The sequence below is a fragment of the Borostomias antarcticus genome, assembly GCF_949987555.1.
Source record: "Borostomias antarcticus genome assembly, chromosome: 31".
NCBI lineage: Eukaryota > Metazoa > Chordata > Actinopteri > Stomiiformes > Stomiidae > Borostomias > Borostomias antarcticus.
In genome coordinates this window covers 4070308-4081241 of record NC_140264.1, presented here as the reverse complement: position 1 = coordinate 4081241, position 10934 = coordinate 4070308, and the positions used below count along the sequence as shown (strand labels likewise).

Below are 10934 nucleotides of genomic sequence, written 5' to 3'. Positions count from 1 at the left end.
TCGAGGCACGTGGAATCTTTGGTCTGGCAGCGTAACGGGAGAAACGACAAACATCCACACAGGTACGCTTTAACCTTTTAACCTTTCAACCCGACCTTACGTCACAAATCTGTAGACGACGGCGGGGAGGGTCGCCAGGCTCTGGCAGAGGTCAAAGGTCAGTGAGACAACAGAAAAAGATGAAAGGTTAAAAAATAATAACAGTGGGAACTCTGAATATGCCTCTCACTCACAAATGGCTGTATAGGAGAATCAGTGGAAATCATACACTCTTTTTAAGATAGACTAAAGTGCAGGGAGGAAGCAAGGATGACTGGGTGTGTGTGTGTGTGTGTTTGCATGTGTCAGTCAGTGCGGGCGTCAGTCAGTCGGCGCGTGTGTGTTGGCGAACAGCGTTCCAGGATCAGTCCTGGCCATCTTGGCGGGCGGCTCTGTAGGCCCCGCCCCCACAGCGGCGCCATTGGACGGCAGGGTCAGCTCCCTGCTCTCCTCCTCGCTCTCCTCCTCCTCTTCCTCATCCTCCTCTTCTTCGTCTGACAAACACACACACGATTCAAAAAAACAAGTCAAACCATTGATCATTCTCAAGACTTCACATTCGACATCTTTCTTCCTCAGTTAAAGGACTTTTTGTTTGAGCAAGTCGAGGAGAGTTCATAGGTCATCTGAAAGGTCGCAGTACCTTTATCCTGGTCCAGAGAGGTCAGACTCCTCCCACTGACAAACTGAGGGGGCGAGAGGAAGACGACCGTGTCACTGCGTGCGCGCGTATTAACCCACGTCGTAGTGCGTGCGCGTGTCTGTGTGTGTGTGTCTGCGTGTGTGTGTGCGGAGCTACCTCTCCCATGACGGCGATGGCGGAGAGCCCCCTGGCCTGGGCCACGCGCTGCTCCACCAGGTAGTAGACGTACTCGTCGTAGAGCAGCCGGATCAGGTGGAAGGAGCCGAAGCTGGCGGCGCTGCGCAGCGTCAGGTCCCTGATCACCATGGAGCTGAGAGAGGGGGGGAGGAGTCACAGTTTCACTCTTCTACGCTCTCTATTGGTGCTTTCTCCTGTCCACCCCCCCCCCATGCTGATATGCGCTTCAGCCACTCTGTGATTTGCTCCCACAGAAGAGAGCAAATCACGAAATACAAAATGCAGGCAGACAGGCAGACAGACAGGCAGACCGACAGACAGGCAGACCGACAGACAGACACACCGATAGACAGACAGACAGGCAGACCAATAGACAGGCAGACCGATAGACAGACAGACAGACAGACCAATAGACAGGCAGACCGATAGACAGACAGGCAGACCGATAGACAGACAGACAGGCAGACCGACAGACCGACCGACAGACAGGCAGACCGATAGACAGACAGGCAGGCAGGCAGACCGACCGACCGACAGACAGACAGGCAGCCAGCCTCAGAGCCCTCTGGTGCAGAACGACCCACCCTGCCTACAGCAGTCAGACTGCACAATACACAGCTGAATGGAACACAACATGGATAGTCCGTCTTTGGTGCCTTAACGCTAGTCAAATTCCTAGTATGTGTGTAATAAAATGGACCTTCCCCCCTCCTCCTCCTCCTCCTCCTCCTCCTCTCCTCACCTGTAGAAGGACCACTTGAGCAGGAACATCTTGGCGGCCTTGGGGAAGCTGGCGGGGCTGTGCCTGTCGGGCTCTAGGACCTGGGAGACCACGGACTCCAGCCAGGCGGCCCACTGCTCCAGGGAGCTCTTCTGCTGCAGGGTCCGCTTGAAGTCCCTCTGCAGGCGCTCCACCACGCCGCCCTCGCACCCGCACACCCACCACGCCTGCTCCTGAGGGGGACAGGGGGGGGACGGAGACACGGGGAGAGAGATGAGGGGAGAAGGAAGGACGAAAGAGAGAGAGGAAGAGCGAGAGAGACGTAGGAGGGGAGACAGAAGCTGCGTTCGGAATCGCTCCCTCGTTCCCTCACTCCCTATTCCCTATATGGGGTTCACCATGTAGTGAACTACCTAGGGAACGGAGAAAATATAGGGTACATGCACTGTTCCCTGGAAAACAAGGTGAATTGTGGGTAATAAATAGTGGACTATATAGGGAACGAAAATTCCGGGGAGAATTCGGACACTACAAACAAAATGGCTGACGCCCTATATAGTGAATAGGGAGCGATTCCGAACACAGCTAGAGAGAAGGAAGGACGAAAGAGAGAGAGGAAGAGCGAGAGAGACGTAGGAGGGAGACAGAGAGATGGAAGGGGAGAGACAGATGGAGACGGTCAGACAGGCTACCTGCACGTTGTTGAAGTCCAGCCGGTTGAGGTCGGAGAGCATCTGGCTGATCTGGGCGTGGTTCTGGAGGACGGCGCGCGCCGCCTGCGCCAGGTGGTTCAGGCTGGTGTAACGACGCAGGGTCTGGGAGAGAGCGCCCACACACACCACCTGGACGGACACACACGCACACGCGCGCACACACACACACACACACACACACACACACACTCCTTTACTCTCTCTTTCACACACCATTGCCTTGGAGGGGCGGCCCGGACCCCCAACGGGACCTCCCGCCCCTCCTGAAAGACCCCAAAAGCCCAAAATAGCAGTCTTTTGGATCGCTAACATTTTTAGATTTTTAAATGGTGTTGTATTCAAGTTAGTTCACATTATTCCCCATTTAGGCTATGCATTTTATGCAATGTTTTTGCAATTTCTTTTCAGCATTCACACAGATTTTCTGCAGGAAATGTAATTTTTTCTAGTCATGTTTTTGTGCTGTAAATAAATATTCTTCATATTTAAGTTATGTGCACTCGTTTCATCTCAGCTGAGAGTAGAGAAGTGCACAGATACTAACAAACGCCTAACTGCGCGTGTCTATGACATCACTGCAACCATGCGTCTGTAACACGCCCGCCCCGCGACAACACTAGTAGTTACACACACACACACACACACACGTACCTTGATTCGGACCATCTCCTCAGGAATGTTGATCATGGCACTGGTCAGCCAGCTCTCTAGACTCTTGGCACAGTTACGAATGGCTTGAGTTAAGACACCTGAGAGAGAGAGGGAGATGGGGAGGGAGGGGGAGGGAGAGAGAGAGGGGGGGAGGGAGAGAGAGAGTGAGAGGGAGAGGGGGAGGGAGAGAGGGAGGGAGAGGGGGAGGGAGAGAGGGAGGGAGAGGGGGAGGGAGAGGGGGAGAGAGAGAGGGGGAGGGAGAGAGGGAGGGAGAGGGGGAGGGAGAGGGGGAGAGAGAGAGTGAGAGGGAGAGGGGGAGGGAGAGAGGGAGGGGGAGAGGGGGAGGGAGAGAGGGAGGGGGAGGGAGAGAGGGAGAGAGAGAGAGAGAGGGAGAGGGAGGGAGGGGGGGGTTAATGTTATGTATCCCTGTGTTTTGTTATGCATCTCTCTATGTGATGTCATGTATCTCTGTCATGTTACGAAGCTCCATGTCATGTTATGCAGCTCTTATGTCACGTTTTCTACATCTACGTCATGTTATGAAGATCTACGTACGTCATGTTATGCGTCTCTATGTCATGTCACAAAGCTCTATATCATGCTCTGCAGCTCTTATGTCACGTTATGTGTCTCTATGTCATGTTATGAAGATCTACGTACGTCATGTTATGTGTCTCTGTCATGTTATGAAGCCCTATGTCATGTTATGAAGCCCTATGTCATGTTATGAAGCCCTATGTCCTGTTATGAAGCCCTATGTCATGTTATGAAGCCCTATGTCATGTTATGAAGCCCTATGTCATGTTATAAAGCCCTATGTACACCGGGGCGTGGTGCAGTAGCTCACTGGGGATGGGTCTGAGCACGGCGGGTATGAGCGTGTCCACCAGGGTCTGGTAGAGGCTGCTGTCACAGCGCCGGGTCCAGTCCAGCACCGGCTCGTACTGACACAGCAGAACCAGGCAGCGCTGGGGCAGACGCTCGTCCTGACTACACACACACACACGCACGCGCACGCACACACGCACACACACACGCACGGTTAATCATGATCAAATGTCGATGTGTCGTATGTACACTACACATGCGCGTGTGCATCGGTGTGTATGAGCGTATGTTTGTAGCTGTGTGTGTGTGTGTGTGTGTGTGTGTGTGTGTATATATGTGTATCTGTGTAGCTGCTCTGGCTGAACCTCCAGAATGTTTTCCACAGCGTCTCCAGCAGTGTGAATTGCAGGTTCACCATCACATCCAGGATGGCCTGCAACACACACACACACACACACACACACCTTAACATGACATAATATTGACATGACACTTGCAATGGAAATTCTGTATTATTAGATCTTAGTTGAACTCCTTCAACATATTAGACCTTAGTTGAACTAATATAACAGACTGTGTTGTTTTGGCCAGTTAGAGCTGATTTTCTCGTCGTCTGCATAGAAAAGAATATTGTGCTCATCTACTATCTTATGTTTGTAGAATTAAGCGCCCTTCATTGTCTTCACTCATAATTCCTCTCCACCAACTCTCTCTGTCGACAAACCAGGGATCCAGCTGGGGTGAGGGGGGCGAGCGAGGGCAAGTAACTCAGACATGTTGACTGGAACTGCAGATCAGGGTCGCCATGTCTCAGATTGCAGACTGCTGTGTGCATGAAGAAGGGTTCGCCCTAACCCTAACCCTGACCCCTGACCCTAACCCTAACCCTGACCCTGACCCTGACCCTAACGTCCCCGAATGGTCATGAGTCCAGCCAGTCCTTTCTCCATCGTTACCTCGCAGTGTTCCCTGTACAGCAGCTGGAAGGCCAGGATGTGTTCTGGGAGAACGCCGCTTGGCAGAACCGACCCCTGGAGGTCCAGCTGGGGGAACGCTGGGAGAACCCGAGACGGGCCTGGGGGGGCGGGGGGGGGGGCGGGGAGAACGTGTGGGGGGAGAAGACGAGCAGCAGAACATGATTAGAACATGACAGCGAGTGGTGTGTTAGAACATCACTCCAATGGAATGTGTGTGCGTGTGTGTGTGTGTGTGTGTGTGTGTGTGTGTGTGTGTGTGTGTGTGGGGGGGGGGGGGGGGGGGCGGAGCTTCTCACCCAGGAACTGTTGGTACTGCTGTGCCTGGGCGGAGATATCAAACAGTCCCGCCCCCTGCTGCTGCTGCCCCGCCCCCACGGACGTCCCATTGGTCACACCCTCCAACTTCTGCACCGGCTTTGTCCTATTGGGCAGAGGAGGTGTCAGTCTACAAACAGAGAGAGAGAGAGAGAGAGAGAGAGAGAGAGAGAGAGAAGAGAGAGAGAGACAGAGAGAAGAGAGGAGAGAGAGACAGAGAGAGAGAGAGAGAGAAGAGAAGGAAAGGGAGAGAGACACACATACTGTGTACCCATGCATGTCCACTCTGTCACACGCACACAGACACACACACACACACACACACTCCCGTACCTGTGTTTGTGCGAGAGGGGCTGCTGTCTCAGAGCCAGGTGTTGCTGGTCCTGGATCAGTTTGCTCAGGGAAGAGCCAGCCTTGACCCTCAGACCGTAGTAGTGGTATTTGGAGTTCCCCCTGACACACACACACACACACACACACACACACACACGACACGGTGAGCTTGTGGAATGTGGCTACAGTATATGGGGGTTGGGAAGTGCCACGTTTCGCAGGTCTGCGTGTGAGTGTGTGTGTGTGTGTCTGTGCGTCTATGTGGAACTTAGTGAAAAATTAGACACACACACACACACTCACCTTATCCTTGCAAAGACATAGTTAGGGAATCAGCCAATCAGATCACTGGGATTTGCATATATCTTTAGCAAAGATAAGGTGTGTGTGTGTGTGTGTGTCATGCGTGTGTGTGTCATGCGTGTGTGTGTGTGTACTACCGCGTGCCCAGCCGGCGGGTGCGCAGGCCCGTGAAGACGGATCTGATGAGCTTGCCGAAGGAGGCGGCGTTGACGGGCTGGGGTCCGAGCTGCTGGGGGCAGACCTGCTGGGGGCCGGTCTGCTTGGGGCCGAGCTGCTGGGGGCCGAGCTGCTGGCAGTGCAGCAGGTAGTGTCCGTAGAGCGCGGAGCGCGGCAGACTCACGCCCTCGGCCGCCTCGTAGTTCTCACACAGCCAGCGCACCTGGGGGAGGAGCCAGGCACGTTCACTCACACACACACTCCCATGAAACATGACATGATGCACATCAGTGGTTTCCATTGTCGTATTTATTCGCCCGGCGACAAATTCGGTTTGACCGGCGCTCTAAACTCGAATATCCTCAAGGATGCTTCTTTCCCACGGCCATCAGACTCAACAAGGCTCGGCTCCCCTGCCATCCCCCCCCACACTGACTCTACACCCCATGCCCCAATGCCACCCCCCCCCACTGACTCTACACCCCCTGCCACCCCCTCCCCACACACTGACTCTACACCCCCTGCCACCCCCTCCCCACACTGACTCTACACCCCCTGCCACCCTGCCACCCCCCCCACACTGACTCTACACCCCATGCCCCAATGCCACCCCCCCCCACTGACTCTACACCCCCTGCCACCCCCTCCCCACACACTGACTCTACACCCCCTGCCACCCCCTCCCCACACTGACTCTACACCCCCTGCCACCCCCCCACACTGACTCTACACGCCCTGCACACCTCGGATTGTTACATACTTAATAGTGTGGAAGTATGCGATTTGGAACGCAGCTACACCTACACACACACACACACACACACCTACACACACACACACACACACACACGCTACTCACGGTGGCGGGGGCGGCCCGTGTGCCGTTGCCTCCCATCATGTAGCACGTGACCCCGCCTCCTCCTGCTCCTCCCATTGCCGTTGTTACGGAGACCGGCCGGGAGCTGACCTCTGACCTGACGGCGGCGGGCGGGGCCTCGTAGTAGGAAGAGGAAGTGGAGGGCGGTTCCACAAGGGCGGTTTGGGAGTAGAAGGCGGAGTCGGAGTAGGGGTAGCTGGCGGGGTGACTGGATGGAGGAGGAGGGTAGTGAGAGAGAAAGAGACGTTTTGAGACGGTTCATGGGAAGCTCAACCCCCCCAATCCTAGTCCTAATCCAGAATGACAAGGCCAGGCGGGCGTGGCCGTAACAGATGACGTTAATCCACAGCAGCCACTGGCGTTCTCACATGGTGGGGGCGGGGCTGAAGTGAGAGTCTCCGCCTCTTCTCTCCCCGTACTGGTCCTGGCCTGGGTATACCTGCTGCACCTGCGCGCACACACACACATATACACACACACACACACACACACACACACACGCACACACACACAAACGTGATGAGAAGTTTCCAGCAACTCGCTCATTGGTTCTTTCTCCCTCTCTCTCTCTCACCCTGAGGGGCGGAGCTATTTCAAGCTGTGGGTGGGCTGACATCAGAGTCACATCTGTTACGTTGCGTCCAGGGCTGAAAATTAACACCTGCCACTGGCCAAATGCAGGTAAAATTTCCAATTGGTGACTAGATTTGGGAAGGCTATCTGAAAAAAATATATACTTGACCGGTAGATATTTTCATCTACAGTCCCCTTGGCAGGTGACTCACCGTGAGCCAAAAAGTTAACTTTCACCCCTGGTTGCGTCTCTGTGTGCGTGTGTGTGTGTGCGTGCAAATGTTTGTGTGTGTGTGTGTGTGTGTGTACATGTGTGTGAGAGTGAGTGATCGTGTTGATAGTGTGTGTGTGTGTGTGTGTGTGTGTGTGTGTGTGTGTGTGTGTGTGTGTGTGTGTGTGCGTGCATGTGTGTGAGAGTGAGTGAGCGTGTTGAGTGTGTGTGTGTGTGTGTGTGTGTATATACGGTACCTGCAGGGTGGGTTGCATCTGATGCAGCATCTGTGTAGGAACAGCTGTCTGAACCATAGCGCTGGAGTCTGACACACTATCACTGGAATGAACAGAACCCTCTGGACAGAGAGAGAGAGAGAGAGAGAGAGAGAGAGAAAGAGAGAGGGCAGAGAGAGAGAGAAAGAGAGAGAGAGTGAGTGAGAGAGGGTGAGAGAGAGAGAGAAAGAAAGAGAGAGTGAGAGAGAGAGGGGGGGCAGAGAGAGTGAGAGAGTGAGAGAGGGTGAGAGAGAGAGAGAGTGAGAGAGAGAGAGAGAGAGTGAGAACAGAGACAGAAAGAGTACATAGGGACAGAGGAGGCAGAAAAAGACAACAGAACATGAACAACTTTATCAACATCTAAAATCACACACACACACACACACACACACACACCAAAACACCCTCTCAGTACTCACGATAAAATCCATCTATACTGTAACAGCAGCTACCGTAGAACATGGCGTGGATACCACCTCTACTCACACACTGGAAAGATGGCGATGTGAGAAACGGAGGTGGCCGTGAGATTTCTCTCCTCTCTCTCTCTCCATCCCTCCATCCTTATATCCTCCGGGATGGAGAAAAAGAGAGAGAGAGAGAGAGAGAGGCCTTGGACGGCTAATCTCTCCAGACGGAGGAGGCAATCCCTCCCTCATAAACACACAGATCCGATGTGTGTGTGTGGGGGGGGCAGATGGTTGCTAGTAATAGTAATAGTAGTAGCAATAGTAATAGTAGTGGTAGTAGCGCTGTGCGCACCGTATAGAGACCTGATGGATATTTCACACAACAGCAAACATATCTGCCCCAACTTATAAGCAACCTTCCTGACTGCCCAGCTGGGTCACGGAAACAACATGCCCCGCCCTCATCATCACACCTGGGTCATTTCAAAGATCCAAGCACACTACACATGGAAGTAGTAGCAGAGTCCAGTCAGTCCGCGTGTGTGTGCGTCAGTCGAGCCCACCTGTAACTGTCACTATGATGTACTGAGGCGAACGTCGACCGTCGGCGTCGACCGCGTTCCGGATCTTGGCGGCCGCGTACCGCCGCGGGGGCGTGGCCGTGACTCCCGTGTCCCGCCTCCGAACCTGGGCCGGCGCAGCTCGTACAGGACGCCCGTCTCCTCCGGTCATCCCCAAGGCGGGCGGGATCTTGGAAAGGAAGTGAGACGCCTTATTGGAAGTGGGGGGGGGGGGGGGAGGGTGTGGTCGAGGGGTCACTACGGTTACCGCTTTAGCCTGCTGTGCCCGGAGGTCCTCGGAGTAGGCTGGAGTCGCCATGACGACCAGGCTGTGTGTGTGTGTGGGGGGGGGGGGGGGGGAGGGGTCCCTACCAGTAGCCTGGGTTGTGAGAAAGTGTGAGTCAGTTCAGTAGAAAAATAATGCATCGGTGGGCTCTATACACACTGTATACTATATATTACTGTGTATGTACTACACTACTACACACTCACTTAACGTTCTCTCTCTCTCATGTTTTTGTCTGGTATGCAGTCAAGTTCTGACATGGGACAAGCTTGTTTCTCATAGTCCCTATACTGTTCTCTGGTTGTAGCTGGTAAACCAGCTCTCCCTAGACTTCCTATCACCCTGTCACCGTGGCAGACAGCAGAAATGACCACCACGGGCTGTCTGACCAGTTACACTCCAATAGCAGACACGTATCTATCACAAAACAGTGACAGCTTCGAAACATCGTTTTCCAATGACTGAAGCTAACGTTTTAGACATTATAACATTAAGCTACCGTTTGTGTGGGTATAGTTGCCTAGTTTACAACTTCGTTGCAAAACTAGGATATCAATGTGTAGCGTTAGTTAGAAGTAACGTTAGTTACAGTAGATCGATCGTGTTTCATATCAGATCGGCAGCTTTAGTACGCAACTCAATATCCTTTAAAGTTTGATATCTTTCTCAATTTGACACGTTAAACGATCTACACCCATCTTTAACAAAGTTAACGATTCTCATATTACAACACCCGCCATTTTGTACTATCACAGATTTCACCTCCATAACAACCATCCGCGTTGTGAGAAGGACGGGCAGCAACCTCGGTAGCTAGAACAACAAATAAACAACAAACAAACAACAAACTAAGACATAAAACATTACGGGTATCCACATAATGTTCTCTAACAAAACAATACGATTAATTTAAGAAGCTTATTCACCGAAAAGTTCTCCAGGAATTTTCTGCAGTTTTGTAGTAAAACTTTTTCTTTAGTGTTTCGGATTGTTGTTGTTGTTGATCCTGGTTGCTTGGTTCTTGTCGCCAGGACTACCGTGACTTCTCACCGGGGCAACTGTTGCTACCCCACCGTCGTTGCCCCGCCCTCCTCCAAACATTCTGATTGGTTAATTTGGGAGGGCCGTCAACTTAAAGGAGTAGTAAAGGGGAAATGCATGTTTAGCCCTGTTGTAAGGTTACTTATGATCATATACAATGGTTCAGATCAAAACGTTGACAAAACGAGCACTTTTGAGAAAGTCTGATAATTGCTCTACCACCGTTTTGGTCATACAATGGAAGTGGATCTTGAAAAATCTTTCAAAAACAAGCTATTGTTATTGTTTATGTTGCTAGGCTACCTAGTTTGCGGACGTTTACACACGCATGTGCTGCAACTAAATAGTTCTATGCTAAATATTTAAAAAAGCCTTTCCAGATGAACGAGAATCTTACTTTATGGCAAATTATGTCAGAACGCCAACTAACACCTCGGTGAGCTTCTTGTCTTTGAAATCGAGTTTAACATGTTTTTGAAAGATTTCAAATTTCAAGAAGGTGCCCATCCACATCCATTGTATGACCAAAACGGTGGTAGAGCAATTATCAGACTTTCTCAAAAGTGCTAGTTTTGTCAACGTTTTGATCTGAACCATTGTATATGATCATAAGTAACCTTAAAACGGGGCTAAACATCCATTTTCCCTTCACTACTCCTTTAAGCTTACTCGCATTGTGATAGGAACATAATTTGTCAAAAATGAATAAACTGATTAGCTTTTCATCACTTCCATCATGGAAATGTGACACACATTGATTATTACAGAGCAGTACTGTCTGAAATAAAAATTAAAAAATGAATTTCATTTTTCACTTGAGGTACAGGAAATTCAAATGAGCCCCA

General features: G+C 51.8%; 1 protein-coding gene across 3 annotated transcripts in view; it reads right to left on the bottom strand.

Annotated features, from left to right (window-relative positions):
- The window catches only part of rfx1b (regulatory factor X, 1b (influences HLA class II expression)), a 37905-nt gene extending 27798 nt beyond the window's left edge, over positions 1-10107 (bottom strand). Inside the window, exons 1-18 of one of the 3 annotated variants that reach the window (XM_084460338.1) lie at positions 9975-10107; positions 9811-9861; positions 8766-8952; positions 7775-7875; positions 7102-7181; positions 6716-6941; positions 5838-6079; positions 5398-5517; positions 5046-5170; positions 4729-4847; positions 4138-4205; positions 3792-3934; positions 2945-3042; positions 2273-2422; positions 1602-1813; positions 839-992; positions 683-725; positions 16-533 (exon numbers count right to left, since the gene is read on the bottom strand). In XM_084460338.1, coding sequence (XP_084316464.1) covers positions 361-533; positions 683-725; positions 839-992; positions 1602-1813; positions 2273-2422; positions 2945-3042; positions 3792-3934; positions 4138-4205; positions 4729-4847; positions 5046-5170; positions 5398-5517; positions 5838-6079; positions 6716-6941; positions 7102-7181; positions 7775-7875; positions 8766-8952; positions 9811-9825 — 2256 coding nt within the window. In that variant the 5' untranslated portion in view covers positions 9826-9861; positions 9975-10107 and the 3' untranslated portion in view covers positions 16-360. Of the gene's footprint in view, positions 1-15; positions 534-682; positions 726-838; positions 993-1601; positions 1814-2272; positions 2423-2944; positions 3043-3791; positions 3935-4137; positions 4206-4728; positions 4848-5045; positions 5171-5397; positions 5518-5837; positions 6080-6715; positions 6942-7101; positions 7182-7774; positions 7876-8765; positions 8974-9810; positions 9862-9974 lie in introns of those variants that run through there. The other 2 variants (XM_084460340.1, XM_084460339.1) reach the window with 2 other exon arrangements.
- Between the last annotated feature and the right edge of the window lie 827 nt (positions 10108-10934).